Source organism: Trachypithecus francoisi, unplaced genomic scaffold, assembly GCF_009764315.1.
Source record: "Trachypithecus francoisi isolate TF-2019V2 unplaced genomic scaffold, Tfra_2.0 Lachesis_group18, whole genome shotgun sequence".
NCBI classification, from domain to species: domain Eukaryota; kingdom Metazoa; phylum Chordata; class Mammalia; order Primates; family Cercopithecidae; genus Trachypithecus; species Trachypithecus francoisi.
The window spans coordinates 72,083,847-72,107,701 of record NW_022681463.1 but is presented as its reverse complement, the minus strand read 5'-3'; the positions used below and the strand labels follow the sequence as shown (position 1 = coordinate 72,107,701).

General features: G+C 38.5%; 1 protein-coding gene across 1 annotated transcript in view; it reads left to right on the top strand.

Annotated features, from left to right (window-relative positions):
• GTF2F2 (general transcription factor IIF subunit 2) overlaps positions 1–23,855 on the top strand; it is a 172,897-nt gene that overhangs the window by 25,079 nt on the left and 123,963 nt on the right. Inside the window, exons 3-4 of the mRNA XM_033176976.1 lie at positions 5,774–5,792; positions 8,002–8,146. Of these exons, the coding sequence (XP_033032867.1) occupies positions 5,774–5,792; positions 8,002–8,146 (164 nt within the window). The remainder of the gene's footprint in view (positions 1–5,773; positions 5,793–8,001; positions 8,147–23,855) is intronic.

The following is a 23,855-nucleotide window of genomic DNA, read 5'->3' as shown; positions in this document are numbered from 1 at the left end:
CTCTACTAAAAACACAAAAATTAGCCAGATGTGTTGGTGAGTACCTATAATCCCAGCTCCTCGGGAGGCTGAGGCAGGAGAGTCGCTTGAACCAGTGGTAGGGGTAGGGGGTGGGCAGAAGTTGCAGTGAGCAGAGATCGCACCATTGCACTTCAGCTTGGGCAAGAAGCGCAAAATTCCGTCTCAAAAAAAAAATTAAAGTTTTGCTTTAGCTTGTTTAATTTTAAAGGCAGCCTTCTTTCTACATCACCATCCTGCCTCAGAATACTTCAGTTTTCCAAATGTTTGATATACGTTGTATCTTACTGATAATCACGTAGCCTGTACTGATGATATGGCTTCTCCCAGAGACTTAATTTGTAGCTTTATTTCTAAACACATTTAACATTCTGGGTCATGTGGGGACCCACTAATAATAAAAAGTATGGAAACGAAAAATTAATGAGACATTTTTTTCTGTTATAAAATTGACTAAGTTTAGAGCAGTGTTACACTGTTAAATGATGACGGGAGTTCAATTTGTTATAAACTTTCTGAAAGGCAGTCTGGCAACATATATATGTGTGGGTATAACTTGTACAACATACACATATATTCCTGCTCTAAACAACATAGACTAATAATCCCACTATTTTCTCTGCCAGTTAGCTCACAGCTCAAGCATTTTGTTCAGTTCTTGATGCTGCCATTATCTAGAGAGACAGACAAATAAGCTCATCTATTAGAGTGGGACTGGGATAATGAGAAAACTAGAAAAATTAATAACAAAATATTCATGCCTTTCACCCAGCAATTCCATAAATTTCTCTTTGTTTCTTTAATTCCATCAACTGCTAGGAACTTATCCCATGGAAGTAATAAGTGAGTGATGGAAAGATTAATATGTGAGGATAAATTAATGATAAAATATTTGTGCGCTTTTGACATGTCTTCATCATTCTTTGAGCACTTGTTATTTTTTGACATAGAGAGATGCTTTAGACTCATCTTGTACATTTCTGCCTAAGCCCTGGAGTTAGCCATTTCTCCAAGGAGTTGGCCATGGTTCCTTTTAGGGGAGAATGATATTTAGAAACTAAGATCTGGATACCCCAAATGCTTATTGCTGCTTTCAAGGCCTTCTCAGTGAACCGAGCTAGGGAGCATATGTACATACACACGCACCCCACACACATCCCTCTTTACATCTATATTTCTATATTTACATTTATTGAAATGAGTTTGCACTAATATCTCCAGTTCCAGTAAAATACCACATGCTTTGTTCCAGTTTTCTTCCTTTTCTTACTGGTACTTCTTTTCCAAAAGTGAGAAACCTGGTTCCTGTTGTCCTTAATATATTTACTTATTTGTTTGGGCCTCTGTTCTTACTTGTTCAATCTGTTCCCCACTCCTTGTGCAAACGCCCTACTCACTCTGCTTGGGCTGTAGCTCCCCTCAGTGTACTGCCACTTTCGCTGTCCTGCACTGGGACACCCTTCTCACCCTGTTCAGGCTTCCATTCTGGTTCTGAGGCTTCTCCCCTCCTCCATAGGAATGCCTCCTTACCCCACTAAGGGTCCAGCATCCTGTTTCAGGTTGTCCTCCTATATGTGGATGCTCTCACCTGTTAGGCTCTGACACACTTCTTACTGAGCCACTCCTTTATAGCGATGCCCTCCTTACCTGATGGGGCACTGATACCTTGCCCCTGCTTGCCTGCTTCACTCCAGTGACATCCTCTTCACCCCATTTGGACATGACCATCCTATCCAACCTACTCTGAAGAAGATATCTGTGTTGTTTGGCTTCATCTAATGGTTTTTGAGCTCAGTTTTTCAGTTAGGGGAAGTATGAATAGGAATTAAAAGAAGGCCTGGTGCGGTGCCTTATATCTGTAATCTGAGCACTTTGCAAGGCCAAGGCAGGAAGATCACTTGAGTCTAGGTGTTGGAAACCAACTGGGACAACATAGTGAGACCCTGTCTCTACAAAAATAAAAATAAATGTTAGCTAGATATGGTAATGGGCACCTGTGGTCCCAGCTACTCCAGAGGCTGAGGTGGGAGGATCACTTCAGCCCAGGAGGTCAAGGCTGCAGTGAGCCGTCATCATGCCACTGCACTCTAGCCTGGGTCAAGACCCTGTCACAAAAAGAAAACAAAATAAAACCAACAAGAGCCAACAGTTGAATACTGATATTATTTTATTGGTTTTCTTAACCTGGAAAAGGTGTTGCTTATTGGCTGTTAGTGATAGTGAAAAGCCAGGCCCCATTGGTACCAAATCTAAGAAGTATTTTAAAAGTGTAAGAAAAAGGAAAGATATGGTTAATACAAATTAAGAAAGGCAAAAGGAATGAGACCGGAATCTAAAAAAGTAGCTGTGGGGTATTGAGAAATAGAATCAGAGTAGTAAAGGAGAAAATGCCTAGCATTCTGAGAAATTTAGTGAAAGGGTGGCCAGATGTTTACTTCATTAATTTCTGAAGATAGCACTATATTGTACAATAATTAGCATTTAAAATTTTGTGCATAGGTCATCATACAAAGGGTATATTATAGTTGTAATGCAGAATAGCAAAAGGTTGTGTGTACTTCATGCATTCACACAGCAAGACAAGAGAATGTCATTCTTTTTAAATAAGTTTTAAGTCTTCAAGGATTAGCTTTTTTCTAGAGAATATTAACTCATCTAGAGCTCATCAATCTATCATTCCAATTAAGATGCTGTTATAATTATATATGTGTGAAAATGAAGTTGTCGTCTCCTCCTGTGTTCCCTAATTGCATCTAGTTACCAAGACTGAAAATGTCAACATGATCTTTAATTCATCTTTTTTCCTATGCTGCCCACTTCCAGTCATTTCCTCTTCTCTCGGTTTTAACAATTTAATGACCTGCTGTGTATCTCTTCCTTACATTCTACCACTAGCTGCTTCACGCTTTCTTTACTTTCTATGTGGGTGTTTGCCTTAGCCTCAGTATAATTGTGTAAATGTTATGGAAGTGTCTTCTGCATCTTTTTCTTTGCTTGTCTGCAGCACCTCTGCTTTACACAGGTAGTTAAATAAACGGTAGTTACGTTACATTGAGCTCTAGAAGCTAAATTCAGGAGTGCTAGAGAAGGGACTGTGGTGAATTTAGTGCCTGCCTCAAAATGCATGTTGAGGATATTGTTGTCGTGCTGAATTGGGGGCCAATCTTTGCCATATCTCTAATTCTTGTAAGAGAAGCTGGAAAATCATATTTTTATGTGAAATCTTAAAATTTTCTCACCTCATTTTAAGATACTTCCTCAACAAAAAAAGAGATTGACATTGCATTTTAATATATAAAAGACTGAGAAGTTCTACAGCAAACAAATCTGTGGAAAAATCTGGAATCCTTAGTCTGTCCTAAGTGATTCTTTACCATTTGACTCCAGGCTGCCATTCACTAATGTCAGAAAGAATGTGCTAGATATTTTATTTTTTCATTTGGGCTATTCCCTTAGCCTGGAATTCCCCATGTTTTTTGTTTGTTTGTTTGTTTGTTTTTTGAGATGGAGTCTCGCTCTGTTGCCCAGGCTGGCGTGCAGTGGCACAATCTCAGCTCACTGCAGCCTCCGCCTCCCAGGTTCAAGCAGCAGTTCTCTCTACCTCAGCTTCCTGAGTAGCTGGAATTACAGGCACCTGCCATTATGCCCAGCTAATTTTTGTATTTTTAGTAGAGACGGCATTTCGCCATGTTGGCCAGGCTGTTCTTGAACTCCTGACTGCAGATGATCTACCCGCCTAGGCCTCCCAAAGTGCAGAGATTACAGGCGTGAGCCACTGCACCCGGCACCCCCATGTTTTCGACTTCATCCCTCACTCACTTCTTTTCCTGGCTTTCTAGTTTGCATTTCCCTGACAGGTACATTTATGGTATATACCTTTGCCATAAAGTTTTTGTTGTTATGGCAAGATATAACTGTCTTATTTATAGTTGTTTATGGATTAGACATGTCTATTTTCATTAAACTGGGACTTTCTTGAGGTCAAGGATCCACACTTAATACTGTACCATATACCTAGCACAGTGCATAGTGGATGTAGAGTAGACCCTTCATAATGAGTGATTAACTGAGCTGGTGAATGAAGGCAGGTGGGAACTAAACTGAATGTTATGGAGACAGTGGTTTTCTAATTGATCTTCCTATCTCTAGTCACGTTTATTCTGTGTATATATGTGCTAGTGCAAGTTTCCTGTAGGAAATGTTTGTACTTGTTATTCTTTTGGTCAAACAGTATCTACTGATTTCCATTGCCCAAAGAATAAAGTCTGTACTTTGTACTGTGATATTCAAGAGCTTCTATGGTTGAGCCCCACTTCTGCTTTAGAGTTGATCTCCTACCCTTTCTTATTTTGCCTTTCCCTTCTAGCCAAATCTGATCACTCATTTGTGATCAGACCCTTTCGTGACTTTTGTTCAACTCTCACTTCTGATACTGTGTTTCCCCACTTGAACTTATTGCAATCTTAGTATGCTTTAAGGCTCAGCTCAGAATTCCCTCTTTTTTGGACCATTCCTTAACTCTTCAAATGGAAGAAATGGCTTCTTGCTGTATGATCCTGGTGCATTGCGGCTCCCTTAATTGAACATTAAAATTTATCTCATTGTATAGTTTATGGATATACCTTTTATACCTTCTGCTGGCTGGGACAGGGCTAACTCAGTACTTTGCATGTAGGAGGTATTTAATACATGTTTTTTTAAAAATTAAGTTCTTATATAGGATGTACATTGATTTTGCTTTGTAAAAAAAATTAAAATTTAAAAACATAATTCAAATACAATATATAGAAAATAGTGTGGAAAGATACCGTACCAGGAAGTTAACAATGGAATTGTGGCTATTTTAAAACTTATTTTTTGCTTGTCTGTATTAAAAATATTTATATAATGGGCATATATTGTTTTATAATAGAGAAAAATTGCTCATAATTTAAATTATTGCATTTAATAACTTGATCTTTAAGATTTTGTTAGGTAAATGAAACCTCTTCAGCTAGATAAAATAGTAAAATTTGATGAAGTACTATATAGATCTGGTATTATATATGTATTAACATCCTGCTCAATGCCAAAAATGCTCAGAAATAAAGATAAAAATTGTAATAAGGCTGGGCGCAGTGTCCCACACCTGTAATCCCAGCACTTTGAGAGGCTGAGGCAGGTGGATTGTTTGGGACCAGGAGTTCAAGACCAGCCTGGACAACATGGTGAGACCTTGTCTCTGCAAAAGAAAATACAGAAGTCAGCTGGGTGTGATGGCATGCACCTGTAGACCCAGCTACTTGGGAGGCTGAGGTGGGAGGATCGGTTGAGCCTAGGGGGTCAAGACTGCCGCGAGTCATGATTGGGCCTCTGTGGTTGATAGAGGGAGACCCTGTCTCAAAAACAAAAAGAAAAAAAAAAAAAAAAAAAAAGAAGAAGGAGACCCTGTCTCAAAAAAAAAAAAAATCTAAAAAAGAAAAAAGAATTGTAATAAGATCATTATTTAGACAAAATAGAACTAGCAGAGGTTATAATAGAGTTAAGTGACATAAACTCATAATATCCAAAATAATGTGTGATTAATGTGAGTTTGTTTTTCCCATAAGATTGTAAATAGGATAGTTGTGGGGGAGTCAATGGTAAATATTGGTTAATCTCTGTAAATGTAATATTTTATGTAAATATGAAGCGTTTTTTTTTTAAGCTCTTAACTCACATTTGAAAACAACATGAAATCTAAATAATTTAAAATATTTCTTTTCCTCTCCTTTAGGAATCAAGGAAGGACTGAGGTAAGATTATTTATATGGAAATTTTAGTTAAAACATGAGACTATCTTACTTTTCGTTAATAATAGGGAAGAAAGAGTGTTTGAATTTTGGAAAACTCCACATCAAGTGCATGGCTGATGGTTAGGAACACATAAAGGTATAAATGCCACCCTCATGTGAATGAATGGACTCTTTTCTAGTTGTTCATTCTCAGCATTTTTCTTCTTTGACCTACATTTCCCCTCTTTTGGTACCATGAAACTGAGTAAAACTTCTGTAATACTGTACTAATACGTTAGTATTACTTCAGTGCGACAAAGGCATTTGATATGGAGTTTTTGAGAACTTTAGATTCTGACCCATTGAGTCCAGTTTGTGATTTACAGTACTTATCACGTAGTAGAGAGATATTTAATAAATACTTTATGATCTTCCTACATGCTTGGGAGATGAGTAATTTTGTTTATAAGTCTGTCTGGTGTAAAATGTGGTGTTCTTTGGCGGAGATCTGATATCTGATAAAAAGCATTTTGAAAGAACACCTAGTATGTCTTTTTATTCTAAACCTTATTATTGAGCTATCTTTGTAACTGTTGAGTTGTATTTGTTAAAACATTCAAAAATAATACCATGTACTCATATAGTTGTCATTAAGACCTACAAAATAGGCCGGGCGCGGTGGCTCAAGCCTGTAATCCCAGCACTTTGGGAGGCCGAGACGGGTGGATCACGAGGTCAGGAGATCGAGACCATCCTGGCTAACACCGTGAAACCCCGTCTCTACTAAAAAATACAAAAAACTAGATGGGCGAGGTGGCGGGCGCCTGTAGTCCCAGCTACTCGGGAGGCTGAGGCAGGAGAATGGCGTAAACCCGGGAGACGGAGCTTGCAGTGAGCTGAGATCCGGCCACTGCACTCCAGCCCGGGCGACAGAGCGAGACTCCGTCTCAAAAAAAAAAAAAAAAAAAAAAAAAGACCTACAAAATAAATACATCCTCTGTTTATGGGAGTGTTTAAACTTTTCAAAGTAAATAGTTTACACCCCCACATCCTAAGTACAATTGCTTTCTTAGTATTCTTAAAGTATTCACTTATTGAGCAATATTATTTTCCTTCTATATGCCAGGCACTCTGCTAGATCTTAAGGATATAAAATATAGTAAGACATGATCCCTTGACCTCAGACCTCAGAGATTTTTAGGAAAAAAAAATCATCCTTTTTTTTTTTTGAGATGGAGTCTCATTCTGTCATGCCTGGCTAATTTTTGTATTTTTAGTAGAGACAGGGTTTTGCCATGTTGGCCAGGCTGGTCTCAATCTCTTGACCTCAAGTGATCCGCCCACCTCAGCCTCTCAGGGTGCTGGGATTACCAGCACCACTGTGCCCAACCAGAAAAAAATAATCTTACTCCTGTTTTGGAAAGAGTTCTTTAGCCACAGACTAGAGAAAACATGAAAACTGTCTTTTTTTTATGATTGTAGATTAGCCCCATTATTCTTTTTGTTTTTGTTTTTTATTTTCTTACTAGTTTTAGTAATTTTTATTTTATTTCGGGGGTACATGTGTAGGTTTGTTACATAGGTATATTGCATGATGCTGAGATTTGGGCTGATATTTATCCTGTCACGCAGATAGTGAACAGGGTTACCAATAGGTAGTTTTTAACTCTTGGTCTCCTCTCTCTTTTTGGAGTCCCTAATGTCTATTGATCCCGTCTTTAGGTCCATGTCTACCCAATGTTTAGCTCCCACTTGTAAGTGAGAACATGTGGTATTTGGCTTTCTGTTCCAGCACTAATTCACATAGGATAATGGCTTCCAGCTGCATCATTGCTGCAAAGGATTTTGTTATTTTTTTATTAGCCCCATTATTCTGACAAACGGGAATAGATTGTCTTTGTCTCTTTTGATTTTTTTTTTAAGAGACAGGGTCTTGCTGTGTTGCCAAGGTTGGAGTGCAATGGCTGTTCATAGTGAACTACAGCCTGGAACTCCTGGCCCAAGGAATCCTCTTACCTCAGCTTCCCAAGTAGCGGGGATTATAGGTGTGCACCAATGTGTCCAGTTTACATTCTTTTTTTATGAGCAAGTATTAAGGAGTTTTTAATAAAGTGTTTAACGAAATGACTGGAAAACACATTTAAAAACAATTTGATTTATAACTAACATTTTTTTATATGTAGTTTGAATACAAAAATCTGTTATAATCTCTGGTTAATGTGTCTGTTAGGTGTCATTTACTTTGAATGAGGATCTTGCAAATATTCATGATATTGGTGGAAAACCAGCTTCAGTCAGTGCTCCTAGAGAACATCCATTTGTCTTGCAAAGTGTTGGAGGACAGACATTAACAGTGTTTACTGAGAGCTCATCAGGTAAGTGGGAATGGAATTATTTAATGTGATTCCGGTACTTGTTGTATAGATTTTCTGTCTCAACATACACTCCTGTTTGCTTTTTTTTTTTTTGAGACGGAGTCTCGCTCTGTCGCCTAGGCTGGAGTGCAATGGCACAGTCTCAGCTCACTGCAACCTCCACCTCCCGGGTTCTAGCGATTCTCCTGCCTCAGCCCCCCGAGTAGCTGGGATTGCAGGCATGCACCACCATGCCCGACTAATTTTGTATTTTTGGTAGAGACGAGGTTTCTCCATGTTGGTCAGGCTGGGCTCGAACTCCTGACCTCAGGTGATCCACCTGCCTCTGCCTCCCAAAGTGCTGGGATTACAGGCGTGGGCCACTGCACCCGGCCTCCTGTTTGCTTTTTTAAGGTCATTACCAAGACTATTCCATCTCTCATTTTGTCTACCTCTGTTATTCATACTATGCTACTTCTCTGCTCTGTGTACTTTCTTGTGATTAATGAAATTTTGGCCATTACTTGAGAAGGGCTTAATTTCCATTTGGGATATGAAGATATAGAACAAAGCAGATGGAAGAATGTGGTTCATCAAGCTGCCTTCTCAGATGTTGAAGAAACAGTATTCTGAATTTTGCCAAGATAAGGTCATTGTTTTAGTAAATTGATATTCAGCAAGTATAAGTTGTACTTAAAAAATACAGCTTGATATTAGGGAATATTTTAGTCTGAATTTTTCATCTTGTATGCTTTGTATTCCAAGAGGGCCTTTTTATTGCATAGAGATAACTTTTAATTGATATTGGCTTCCAAGAAGTTTCCGTGTAGAGTTTTAAGATTGTATGTGTTTGCAATGAGATATTTTAACAGTTCAATAAATCAGAAGCAAATGTTTCCATTTGTGATTTAAATACAGAGGGAACTTTCTTGTGGCACACACTCAGCATGAGTATATTTTCCATGTTTGGGGGTTTTTATCTTTCACTGAGTTTAGAATACTGTTAAAGCAATAGGCCACCTTAGTTTAATGGAGCTAATTTTCTCCTATCTGGTTCAAAAAGCTTATTGATAAAAGAAAACATTTGTGATTTTGTTGTATTTCATCAAACATTTCAAAGGAAGCCATAAGAAATTATAGTATGTTAAGAATACCATTGTTTAAAAAAAGGAACATCCTCATAAAATTTTTTGTGGTGTCTTAGATTACCAATAGTTACATAAAATGATCTAAAAATTATTCTTTTTTTCTTGGATGTACAGTATAACAAAATGGTAAATTATAATTCTTCAGTTATGTAGTTGAAGGTGGAAGGTTGGTTTCACTGCAGTTTTCTGATGCTCTAATAATTAATAGTGTAGTAGTATGGGAGGCAGAAAAGTAACAGTTTCTTCAGTACATCCATTTTATACTGGAGAAGATTCAACCCTTCAACAAATATTTATTGCATGCTGCATAGTTCAGGGCATAGTATAGGCCTATCTAAAAATCTGAAATTTGTCTGAAATTAAAAGTGCATTTGAATTCAGTATGTTAAGAGTTTTAGTTTTGGCCGGGCGCGGTGGCTCATGCCTGTAATCTCAGCACTTCGGGAGGCCAAAGTGGGCAGATCACCTAAGGCCAGGAGTCCAAGACCAGCCGGGCCAACATGGTGAAACCCTGTCTCTATTAAAAATAAAAAATTGGCCAGGTGTGGTGGCGGGTGCCTATAATCCCAGCTACTCAGGAAGCTGAGGCAGGAGAATCGCTTGAACCCAGGAAGTGGAAGTAGAAGTGAGCCGAGATTGCACCACTGTACTCCAGCCTGGGTGATAGAGGGAGACTCAGTCTCAAAAAAAAAAAAAAAAGTGTTAAAGAGTTTTAGTTTCAACAACTCTATTCCTTTTGATTGATGAGATTTAATAAGATCCATTGAACCTGTGAGGTTTTCTCTACTTTTGTGATTGTCCCTAGAGTGGAAGAGGCATGGCACCAAGAGAGTAAAAAGGAGACATCGCCTTGTTAAAAGTTTGAGGTAGGGAAACTTGAACTTTTTTTTGTAGAAAAAAGTACCCTATTTCAGATTTTTTACATCTTATTAAGTGACTAATTTTTTGAAAGCATGATTTATTTCTGGTACTTCTACAAAGACAGTGATTTAGAAAGCTAACATTTGTTAGCCTCAAAATTAGTCTTCCATTTTACATTTTAAAAATACTTTAGTGTTGTGCTCTTTTTCAACATTTCGTGTTCACATTTCTGGCTACAGTGTACTCTAAAGGGAATGTGATTTTATGAGGATTATCTTGGCAGGGATATGGAAGAGAATTAAGGTTGTCATCCTTATTCTGGGGCTTGGACTGTATGTTCTTGCTTTGTAGAACTGTGATAATACAAATGCAATTCTAAGTTGCTATTAGTTATAATACACTATAACAATATTTTACTTCTTAACCTCTTTATTTCTGTTTCAAGTCATTGTTCCTTGATTCTCTTTGCACCTTTCTGTGCCTTAATTTTCTCATTTATGAAATGAGGATAATTTATTGACATATGTAAAATGTAGAGTTTGTAAGGAAGCTTGAAATCACATTTTAGTTCACTATGTTAGGAGTTTTAGTTTTAATAACTTTATTCCTGTTAATGTGATTTTGCTGGTTTTTGAGAGGCCTCCTTTGAGCCCATTTTCCTAATGATTGAATTTGGCACGTTTGGGTATCTTTTAGGGAGAGGGAATTAGAGGGGACTAATGATACATTTTACAGTGTTTTCTCTTTAATTAAAATAATCTGCATGTCATCAACATTTTATGAACTCAATGTATTTCTAATTCAGTGTTCCTGTCTGAAAGAATATATTTTATTTTTATAGGCTATTTTGGGTTACCCCTTCTTCCACTTCCGCTTTCCTCTATGAAAGTCAAAATGATCTATTAATAGTTCTCTGTTATTTTCATGGAGCGCTCTTATCCATTACCCTTATCTCTGTGGAAATACCTCATGTGTTTGGCCTTACATTTCCCCGCCTTGGGTCTTTAGTATTATCATCTACTACTTATTGGTAACTATAGATAATTTCTATTTTTTCTGCCTTTGGCATCCTCTTTGGCATTCCTACTTTTATTCAAAGTTAGATTTTCTTCTTTTTTTTTTTTTTTTTAGAGGCAGTGTCTCACTCTGTTGCCCAGGCTGAACTTCTGGGCCCAAGTGATCCTCCCACCTCAGCCTCCTGAGTAGCTGAGACTACAGGCGTGCACCACCATGTCTGGCTCTTAGATATTATTATTTATAACTGCCAATTCTAGACAAAAATGTTCATTCATCTGTTCAATAGATATTTTTGGTGCTAAGCCCCGTGCTAGAATAAGATTAGCCTCCTGTGCACTGAGGCAACTGGTATGTGAATACAAGTGCTCCAATGGAGTTATGCACAAAGAGGAAAAAAAGCATGTGTACTTTGCCTGAGGGAACTGACTTCGGAAGTGGAGATAATATTTGAGCTGGACCTTGAAGTATATGAATAGGATGAAAGATAGTAAGGATAAATTCATTTTTCTAGCCTTCAAGGATCCAGTTCTTCACTTGGCATTCTTTTACCTGTCATCCTCTGTCATAGCTATCTAAAAAATCATTAAATAAAAATTCTTTAAAGCAAAAAACTTAGTTGTGGATGTCATAGTCTAGGTTAGAGATGAAAAAAGTTTGAATTGGTGCAATGGGAGTGGAAAAGATGGATCATATTCCAGGGATAATAGAGGTAATTTTTTAAAAATCTTTTTTGCCATCAGATAAGTCGACCAGAATTAGAGGTTATTTTGACAGCTTTTGGTGATGAATCAGCTATGAGGGGATTGGAAGATTGAGAAGCCTAGAATGGTTTCTAGACTTTTTTGGCTCTAGGCTTTTTTTGGCTTGAGCATCTGGAGGGATAGTGAAACCATTACTGAGTTAGAAGATATTGAAAGAAATGGGCAGGGTTAGAGCTGGTAATGCAGTGACTTTTTTGCTTTCATTTTGCATTGTCTTTGACGCCTTTTTAGGAGTTATTTAATTCAATAAGTTAATATATGTGCCTGCTTTTTTCAGACCCCCTTTTAGGCTTGGGATACTTTAACCAGCAAAGGCTCAGCCCTTGTGTTTCCTACATTTTACTAAGCGGAGACAACAATAAACATAAGTAAATTATATTGCTGGCTAGAAGTTGATAAATTTTCTGGAAATAAAGTGGGAAGTAGGCTCAGGAGTATCAGATTGAGGGTAGGACTTACAATTTAAAATAGTGTGATCATGGTGGGACCTCATTGAGAAGGTGAAATTTGAACAGTCTTGAAGGAGGCGAAAGGGGTAGCCATGTGGAGTGAGTTAGCCAGCTAGGAGTTTTTAAGGCAGACAGAGAACAGTAATGACTAATGCTCCAAGTTGGGAACAAGCCTGGCATGTTCATGGAGTGGCCAAGAGGTGAGTATGGATAAAGTAGATGAGCAAGGGGGAAGAGTAGTGGGCTGTTAGGCTAGAGAAGAAGGGTGGGTGTTGGCATTGGCAGATGATGAAAAGATGTGTAAACTATGAGAAGTATTTTGGATTTTACTTTTAGTGAAGTGGGAAGTCACTGGAGAGTTTTAAGCAGCATAGTGATATAATTTGATTTACATCTTAAAAACTTTCTCTGACTGGTAGGTTGAGAAGAGACCATGGAGTGGGGGCAGGGCTGGAACCAGGAGGCTGTTATAGTAATCCAGGGGAGACATGACAGAAGCTTGAATTAGAGTGGTAGCAGTGACAGAGGTCTACTCACTCACCTGATATCCAGCTTTATATCTTTAGTTGTCTTAACAGACAGTCCACTTGGATATCCTTTTTTGGTGGGGGGAGATGGGTCTCATCCTGTCACCCAGGCTGGAGGAGTGCAGTGGCGCAATCTCAGCTCACTACAACCTCTGCCTCCTGGGCTCAGGCAGCCCTCCTACCTCAGCCGTCCGAGTAGCTGGAACTACAGGTGCATGCAACCATGCCTGGCTAGGTTTTTTTTTTTTTTTTTTTGTAGAGACAGGGTTTCATTGCCCAGGCTGGTCTCAAACTCCTGAGTGCAAAGCTGTCCACCTGCTGGCATTATAGGCAGGAGCCACTGTGCCCAGCCTGCTACTTGGATTTATTACCTGAAACCAGGAGATAGAAAATCAAGTTCATTTATCCATTTCCTTATTCTCCGTATATCCATGTTCCTGCCAGTAATACATTATTCTTCTATTGTCTTGGCCATAGTAATTCCTAGCCTCCTCTTATTCTCATATTTGGTCATTTTGTCGTTTCTGTAGTAGGAATCACATATACACATTTCTGGATACCACTTGATATGGTTTGGCTCTGTCCCCGCCCAAATCTCATCTTGAATTTTAGCTCCCATAGTTCCCACATGTTGTGAGAGGGACCTGGTGGGAGATAATTGAATCATGGAGGCAGCCTCCCCCATACTGCTCTTGTGGTAGTGAATAAGTCTCATGAGATCTGGTGGGTTGATAAGGGGTTTCCCCTTTCACTTGGCTCTCATTCTGTCTTGTCTGCCACCATGTAAGACATGCCTTTTGCCTTCCGCCACGATCGTGAGGCCTCCCCAGCCATGTGGAACTGAGTCTGTTAAACCTCTTTTTCTTTATAAATTACCCAGTCTTGGGTATGTCATTATCAGCAGTCTGAAAACAGACTAATACACCACTGAATCCAAAGCAACCCTCTGAAAACTCCACCCATCATCCCCAGCCCTTTTCCAGCCCCATCTGTGGAAATCTCTTACCTGTACCATACCTTCCTGCACAGTGGCCTCTGCTTTTCCCCTTTGTTTTCCTCTGTCAGGGATTTGTCTTTTATAGTCATAATCAGCCTTCCGTTACTGATCCAGCCTTTGTTGACTCTTCCTTCATTGAGACTTGTATGGCAGTAGGTTAACTTGTTTTCTCCCAAGGACCGTATCTCATGCTTATCTTCATGGTGCCTGGTATAGCATTGAGCACATCTGTGGCTTGGGATTGAGCACAGAGTGATAGGTTCATTAAAGCAAACATGTTGAAATCATTTATTTCCTCCTAAGAATTAGTAGTACTCTAATGGTACTTTTTAGAATGGTTTGCCAGTGAGATAGCTTGTTTTAGTTACTCACGGGATGGCTAGTCTCCCTTCAGATGTTCTTGATTCAAAGTGTTTTTCTTAAGACACTTGAGGTTCAGAGTCGAATATTAAATCCCTTTATTCCTCACTTTATCTTTTGCTCATTATATTTTGGCACAGATGATTTTTTAAGCTTTCTCTTGGCTAATCAGATTAGCTCAGTACCATATTCTGTGACACTTGGTTAGCCACTCTGCATATTGTCATGAGACATATTCCCCAGATAAAGTAGCAACTGAGTTCACTGATGGTAGGTATTTACTTTCAAGCTTAAATTTGGTAACATGTACCAATTACACATATGACTAAGAACATACTAGTTTGTATTTGAGAACAATGTATAGAAATGGTAATGCTCTTTGAAGATGCTGAATTACCAGTCCTTTTGAAAACTTAACTGAAACTGTACACTTTGTAATCTGTCCTGTATGGTACTGTCCTGCAAGTATAGTAAATGAAAAATAAAGGTAAGTGTTTTCTTTCTTTCTTTCTTTCTTTGTTTTTTGAGACTGAGTCTCACTGAGTTGCCAAGGCTGAAGCGCAGTGGTGCAATCTCAGCTCACTGCAACCTCTGCCTCCCAGGTTCAAGTGATTCTCCTGCCTCAGCCTTCCGAGTAGCAGAATACTCCAAGTAGCAGAATACACCTGAGGTTGGGAGTTCAAGATCAGCCTAGCCAACATGGTAAAACTCAGTCTCTACTAAAAATACAAAAAATTAGAGACTCCAGACGTGCGCCACCACGCCTGCCTAATTTTTTGTATTTTTAGTAGAGATGGAGTTGTACCATGTTGCCTAGGCTGTTCTCAAACTCCTGACTTCAGGTAACCTGTGTGCCTCAGCCTCCCAAGTTCTGGGATTACAGGCGTGAGCCACCATGCCTGGCCATGTTTTCATTTTTAAGTTGGATTGTTGAGTGCTTATGGGAAACATTAATTTGCTGCATTTCCCTAATTTTGGGGGAATATCTCATCAGGTATATGATTTTAAGAGGTTTGAATTAAACCTTCTTTGTATGTATGCTTATAAACATTCAAAGTACTTTTTCATTGAAGTTTGTTTCTTGTCACTGATTTAAGACACGAATTACACTCTTGTTTCCTGAATTGTCACCAGATGCATATGCAGTGGGACTTTCTGAGGCTTTATTTACCTTATCTATCATAATTTAATTATTGTTATCATTTTAATGGAGCATTTCTTAAACTTTTCGGTCTCACAGCTCTTTTATACATTATATGCTAACAATTTTTTTTTTTTTAAATCTGTTTTCCAAAAAAATAGTGGGGAAAGTGCCATTTTGCAGGTATCATTAATGTCTGGCTTAAGACAAGCTGGATTTTCATCTCCTCTTCGGTATTCAGTCTATAACCATCTGCTGTTTTGGTTGAAGTATCTGAAGAAAATCTACCTCTTAAAAATACATAGTTGGAAGGGGAGGAGTAGCTAGTAGCATTTTCAGATAGTTGTAGATATTCTTCTTTTGCTGCTCCACTAAAACTCTGCAAGTGGTAGTTTCTTAAAGGTCACTTGCAGTATAGAATCTGAAACTCTATTAGCAAATCTTTTCTACTCTCTTAATTAAATTCACTGGTCTGTCTTGTATTTGGAATGAATCTGTTACCCAGACATGATTTTGTAGCATCATACATCCATCATCTGGAGACTGTTGGTTCCCTGAATTATGTAGTTCTTTTGAACGCTGACACGTATCATTATAGAATGTCAAAAATTTACATCATTAGCATCACTACTGATTTTATCAGAAAAGTCTTTAAGTATGGGAGAGCTGTTAAGTTTATGGTGGTAGGTACAAGTTCTTCCGACTTTAATTTTCACTTAAAAAGTTGAATTTTATTAATGACAAATGCTGTCAGCCTTTTTTTTTTTTTTTAAAGGATGGGCTTTTTTCATTGATTTTTGAAAAAATATCTTTCAGATACCCAAGTCTGAATAATTATGCTTTGTCTGTCATTCATTCTTTGAAGTAACAATGATCTTCCACAAGAAAAGTAGCAGCTCAGTACTCAACTCAAACAGTTGCGACTGTGCTTTTCTTTGAGGCAATCATCTTATATTAGTGTCCAGCAGAAGCATTTCCTGTGTATTTGCCGTTTGGTGTCACAGGATGTTAAGGGATGCATACTCAAGGGTTGAAATTTAATAAAAACAGTTTTTACTGTTCATCAAGGACATTCTGAAGTGAAAGAGACTTTTTAAAAAGTTGCAAGTGCTAGGTGGTGAAGAATACAGTGGTACAGTTTTGGTACCATTTGGCCTCAAAGGTGAGTAGCCTTACCCACCGTTACTTTTGCACAATCGGCAAATATCAATGCAATGAAAGGTAATTAAATATTTTAAGAAAATATTTTGACCTTGTGGACACCCAAATGATCTTGAGGACCCCCAGGGATTTATAGACCATACTTTGAAGAATGCTAATTTAGTGTGTTGTAGTGTGAAAAGATTGCAAGCTCCATTTTAAAATACCTGGTGAAGTGTTGATCCCTTTTTATTGGGATGGCCTGCCGAATAGAGACATTCCCCCCAGTGCTTCTTAGGGGAACCTCATCCATAACACTGAATTGCATGCCTGTTTCAGTGTTTATTGTTGGTTTTAAGAATACAGGGGCCAGTCACTCTGGCTCAGGCCTGTAATCCCAGCACTTTGGGAGGCTGAGGTGGGCGGATCACCTGAGGTCAGGAGTTCAAGACCAGCCTGGCCAACATGGTGAAACCCCATGCCTACTAAAAATACAAAAAATTAGCCGGGTGTGGTGGCAGGTGCCTGTAATCCTAGCTACTCGGGAGGCTGAGGCAGGAGAATCACTTGAACCCAGGAGGCAGAGGTTGCAGTGAGCCGAGATCGCGCCATCGCACTCCAGCCTGGGCAACAAGAGCAAAACTCTGTCTCAAAAAGGAAAAAAAAGAAAAAATGAATACAGTACATATTTTCAAACCAGATTTGAACCACTTTTAAACTATTTCTTTTAGGTGTGTATTTATTACACTTCCGTTGGTGGATAACCTGTCTTTGTGTTTCCTGTCTTATTTAATTCTCCTCACAACTCCATTAGGGAGGGACTTTTAAAAAATCTTCATTTTGCAGATGATATGACAGAAGTTCTAAGAGATTGTGTGACTAGCCCCTATTTCCTGATATTTAGAAATATATTGTTAAAACAGTCTCTTTAAGTAGGTAATAGAAATCCTGCTACGTCTGCCTGGATAGATGCTCTGTGGTGACTCCAGCTTGTCTCTTTTGTCACTGCATTTCACAGGGCAGCCATCTTCAAGTCCCGTTCACCTTGGCAGCTAGTGGTTCTTTCTCACTCTCCTAGTAAAGGCCCTACAGGAGTAAGGAAGCTCTGTTTTTTGCTTACTCCTTTGAGTAACAGCCTTGCCACTGAACATTTGGAATCATACCAGCTTCTGACAATCTTATACTTGTGAGGGGGAACAAACAGGAACAAAAATATATGAGACTAGTTTATTTCCTGAACTGCCACCAAGGTTGTGGCTGACTACAGTTTTGTATTTTACTGCCGGCTGCCTGAGCCAGGTCTACTCTCAGAAAAGTTAAACCTAATAGCAGAAGATGTTCCTTTATTTAGTGGCTAGAGACTTCTAAAAACAATGTTTGTACTATTCATATTCAGGCATTCATACATAAATATGTGGTAGCTTTAATGGTCTGAGGATGGGATGAGGAGGATTAAAAGAAAAAACCGCAATGTAGGATAATATTAAGGTTTGGAATCAAAAACATTAAAACTTACAGTTTACTCTTCAGTTTTTTAATTATGAAATATTTCAAATGTACAGAAAAGTGTAGTGAATAGTATAACCTATGCCTAACAGCTGTATTTCATAAGTGTTGACATTTGCCATATTTCTTTAAAGCTAGAAAACGTTTTAGATTTCTTCCCCCTGCCCAGACCCCCCAACCCTTACCTCACTTGCTAGAGTTAACTATTGTCCTGGAGTTGGCGTGTATTATTGTGACTCATTGTGACTAGTCTGCAATTCTCAAAACAAAATCTGTATAGTTTAACTGGTGGAAACCAACCAAATTTCTTGGAGATGTGTTAGGCAATGTACTCCAAATTTCTAGCAGTTGTGGAAGTCCAGTGTTGAGCTTGAGTAGAGATTTTTTAGTGTAGGTTCTATCTTGACAAGCCGTTTTTTCTTCTATTTTTATAGTACATTAATTAAATTTTTTTTCTGGAATTTTAACATAAATTAGATGATCAAAAGTAATTACCAGTGAAACTTAAAAATTCAGTCCCATGGTTTCTAGTGAAATACTGAATGATCAGTAGAGTATAAGGATAAAAGATGTTTAAATTGTTTTGACCTTGACACCTATGTGTTATTTTGGTAATGTAGTTTCTCTTCTTCTTCATCTGTATTGTAATAATCACACTGACAGTGTTTTTGTTGTTGTTTTTGAGACAAGGTATCACTCTGTTACCCAGGTTGGAGTGTGGTGGCACCATCTTGGCTTACTGTAACCACTGCCTCCTGGGTTCAAGTGATTCTCGTTCCTCAGCCTCCCAAGTAGCTGTAGCTGGGATTACAGGCATGTGCCACCACGCCTGGCTAATTTTCGTATTTTTCGTAGAGGTTTTACCATGTTGTCCAGGCTGGTCTCGAACTCCTGGCCTTAAGTGGTCTGCCTGCCTGGGCCCCCCAAAGCGTTGGCATTACAGAAGTCAAACACTGCGCCTGGCCACTGACAGTGTTTTGAATATGGAATAGTATTTAGAGTATTCTTTCTCAGAAGACTTGATCTCTAATTTATGCAAACAATATTGGCACATTATTTTTTTCTTCAGTTTTATTTATTGCTATGAATGTATTAGTGTGACCTCAACTTTTAGTTCCAGTGTTCATGAATTCCACCTAAATTTTATGGTCTCGAATTTATTGAAGTTTGGATTGTGATTCTACTAAATAAATATCTTTATTTAGGATCTCTGTTTTCTGTATATCTTTGTTATGATTTTTATGGAGAATGCCAGAAAGCATCATCAAGTTTTTACTTTTATTGTATGCTGTATTTGCCTGTTTCTAAAATTTTGTGATAGTCAGCTTTGATCACACCTGTCCATTTCATATTTGATAAAACAATTAGGAAGAACTTAGGAAATTCTTGTCATATCTGGAGAAAATGACAGGCTGTACCAACATATTTCTCTTTCTTCCTTTTGATTTTCTGTAGCTTCCAGTTTATAAAGTTGGTTCTTTGCTTTGATTCATTGTATACTTAAAATCTTAGGAAGAACTTGTTTCTTTATATAACTAAACCTAACTTAGTAAAATCAATTAAAATGTAAATTACTTCAGTGTGGGCAATATGGTGATTCCCCGTCTCTGCTAAAAATACAAAAAAAATTAGCCAGGCATGGTGGCATGCACTTGCAGCCCCAGCTCTTATGGAGGCTGAGGCAGGAGAATCGCTTGAACCCGGGAGGTGGAGGCTGCAGTGAGCTGAGATAGTGTCACTGCACTCCAGCCTGGGCAACAGAGTGAGACTCGGTCTCAAAAAGAAAAAAAAAGAAAAAAAATTAAATTACTTAGTTGAGGTATTAAAACTAAGTAATTGAAACAATTTTAATTTTAAAATATTTTAATTTAAAAAATTTCATTTTCTTTGGCTTTTTCAAATAACGTTATTGCCACTGTTTTTAAAAACCTCATCCAAGATTATAGTAGCATGATTTTTTCTCTAGTTCTTTGAGCATAAGGGTACCATTATCAAAATTTAAAATGTAAAAAATGCCATGTAACTGATTTTTCTCTCTGCAGTATAGCATTGCATTATAAAAACAGAGACAGGTTATTTGGTTGCCTTTGTATTTTTATCACTTAGAAATGTAGTCTGTTGAGGGTCCGGTGCAGTGGCTCACACCTGTAATCTCAGCACTTTGGGAGGCCAAGGTGGGCAGATCACTTAAGGCCAGGAGTTTGAGACCAGCCTGGCCAACTTGGCGAAACCCCATCACTACTAAAAATACAAAAATTAACCAAGCGTGGTGGTGCGCGTCTGTAATCCCAGCTACTTAGTGCACGTCTATAATTCCAGCCAGGAGTTCAAGACCAGCCCGGCCAACTTGGCGAAACCCCGTCCCTACTAAAAATACAAAAATCAGTCCAGCGTGGTGACAGACACCTGTAATCTCAGCTGCTCGGGAGGCTGAGGCACGAGAATCATTTGAACCCGGGAGGCAGAGGTTGCAGCGAGCTGGGATTGTGCTACTGCACTCTAGCCTGGGCAACAGAGTGAGACAGTCTCAAAAAAAAAAAAAAAAAGAAAAAAGAGAGAAAGGTAGTCTGTTGATATGGTGATAGCACTAGTACAGTAATTCCCTTGGAAAAAAGAAGAAAAGAAGATAAGACTTTAAAACTGACCTATTTCTTTAAAAAGCAATAAAACATGTCGATTTACTGAAGGTTTTCAAGTAAAAAAGTAGCAGCCCTAGTGGCCAGGTAGAGGCTCATGCCTGTAACCCCAGCACTTTGGGAGGCCAGATGGAGTGGACTGCTTGAGCCCAGAAGTTAGAGACAGACCAGCCTGGACAAAAGAGTGAAACCCTATCTCTACAAAATATAACTGGGTGTGGTGGCGTGCACCTGTAGTCTCAGCTGTTTTGGAGGCTCAGGTGGGAGGATCACCTGAGCCTGGGATGTTGAGGCTACAGTGAGCTGTGATTGTGCCACTGCACTCCAGTGTCAGTGACAGAGTGAGACCCTGTTTAAAAAAAAAAAACAAACTGTAGCTCCTTCTGCCCCAGCATTACTAGTGCCACTTTTGGGGTACCCAGTGCTGGTAAAAAGGCTATACAACAAAAAGTTGGATCACAGCAGAATAGGAAGGGTTACCAAAAAATGAATTAGAGACCTACACTTGAACTATGTTCTTGATTACATTGGTTCTGATACAAAGTGCCTAGTACCATTTTACATTCTCATAACTATTTGTTTTGGAAGAATCGAAGGAAGTTTTAATTACAGCATATAGATACACAGTGTTTACATCTTTATTAAGCAATGATTTTATTAAGCTCTAGCTGCTTTATTAAGCTTTATTAAGTGGACAGAAATAGGTAACCTGTTGAGCGCTTATTTTGTTTGCTATGGTGAGCACTTATACAGTGTGGATGCAGAATCAATTTGTGAGGTACTAGGCAACATTAAGAAATAAAGAGAAACAGAATGGAAAAATGGAAAAAATATATATAGATATCTATATATTCATATATATGTGGAATAGAATGGAAAAATGGAGAAATAGAATGAAAAAAGATATATATAAATATATATTATCCATTAGATATATATCTAAAATATATATATATATATATTTTTCCTTTGAGACAAAATCTTGCTCTGTCTCCCAGGCTGGAGTACAGTAGTGTGATCTCAGCTCACTGCAACCCCTGCCTCCTGAGTTCAAGTGATTCTCATGCCTCAGCCTCCTGAGTAACTGGAATTACAGGCATGCACCACCATGGCTGGCTAATTTTTGTATTTTTAGTAGAAACAGGGTTTTGCTGTGTTGACCAGGCTGGTCTTGAACTCCTGGCTTCAGCCTCCTGAAGTGCTGGGATTACAAGTGTGAACCACCACGCCTGGCCAATATTTGTTTTTATTTGGAACATTTCAAACATACACTGAAGTAGAATAATATAACAAATTCTATGTACTCCTACCCAACTTTAGGAATTTATAGTAGATTTTTTTTTTTTTTTTTTTTTGAGTCAGAGTTTCAGTCTGTCACCAGGCTGGAGTGCAATGACGCGATCTCGGCTCACTACAACCTCCACCTCCCGGGTTCAAGTGATTCTCCTGCCTCAGCCTCCCAAGTAACTGAGACTATAGTCGCACACCACCACACCCGGCTAATTTTTTGTATTTTTAGTACAGACAGGGTTTCACCATGTTGGCCAGGATGGTCGCGATCTCTTGACCTAGTGATCCTTCTGCCTTGGCCTCCCAAAGTGCTGGGATTACAGGCGTGAGCAGCCACCGCGCCCTGCTATAGTAGATTTTTAAATTTGCTATCAATGATTAGCAGCAAATTACTTTTGTAAAAAGATATAATTTCACTTCTATATGTTTGTATTTCTCTGCCATCAGTCTTGATAAAAAAATTTTTTGTGTGTGTGACAGAGTCCTGCTCTGTCACCTAGGCTGGAGTGCAGTGGCACAATCTCGGCTCACTGCAACCTCCGCCTCCCGGGTTCAAGCGATTGTGCTGCCTCAGCCTCCCAAGTAGCTAGGATTACAGGTGTGTGCCGCCACGCCTGGCTAATTTTTTGTATTTTTAGTAGAGATGGGGTTTCATCATGTTGGCCAGGCTGGTCTCAAACTCCTGACCTCAAGTGATCCACCTACCTCGGCCTCCCCAAGTGCTGGAATTACAGGCGTGAGCCACCACGCCTGGCCATAGTCTTGGTAAATTTTATCTCCTAAGGCTCTATTAGGCTATATATCACTTGATAAAGTCAAAATATATCAAAGTGATATATCAAAGTGACATGTAGTTTCTTCACTTATTATGGAACTCAGTTCCTTTGTAAATTATCTGTTTGGTTTGCCCTGAAGAAACAAATTCCTTTTTAGAAAAATGCATAACCATAGTATCATTATGACACCTAAAAAAATTAACAATTCCAAAATATCATGGTTGATGTAGTCACTGGGAACTATGTGATGCTTAAATTCCAAAGTTTTCTGATGCTTTTTCCCTTTAAATACATTCTGTTTTCTGGTTTGTGGTCCAACTCTATCAGAAGTCACCATGGATTGCAGTTGTATAGGTTATAGCATCCCCTGGAGAAGATACACTTCGTCAAGTCATTCAAATTACTATGAAGACATGATTCAGTCTTTCTGCAGAACTGTTTGAGGGATTTGGCTTATAAGGAAATGACGAATAGAAAATTATTTCTAGAACAGTACTGAGGTACTGATGTCAAACTGGAGACAGTGTTAGGGAAAGTACGAAAGCTGTGTTCACTGAGCGTCATACGGATTGTTTTCAGATTGCATCAAGTTGAAGTTAATAAGCAGATAAGTTTAGAAGGAAAATCTTGTCAATCCACTATGACCAGACTTTAGGGAATAGGGGGCTTTAAAATAAAAGTTAAAGTAAGATAGAAGTAGGTGGTATGAGAATTCATATGATGAATGGAATAAAAAATGTTATTTAATGTAATGGAGTGAGTATGAATAGGGACTGTGTTGGTATATCCCAATATAAATATTAGGGACATTATATACAACTTGTATACAAACCTCAGTTTAGAGTATGACTTTCTTACCTGGAATATTGATCAATAATTGAGAAACCAATTTTGTCTTGATTTTAAAATCTCTTGAAAGTTAGGTCCGTTTATATATCTTTAATGCAAAAATGACTAACTAAACATGTTTCAAGTTCTGAAAGAAAACCTTAGTCTTACATGTTCCTACCAGCTGTTAGATAGACAGCTGTGGCCTGCCCAGAGGTGAAACTCTGGTAGTGGCCAGCACACTTTGAAAGACTGCTCTGTTTAGAAAGAAATCCAGCTAAAGTCTTTTTTTT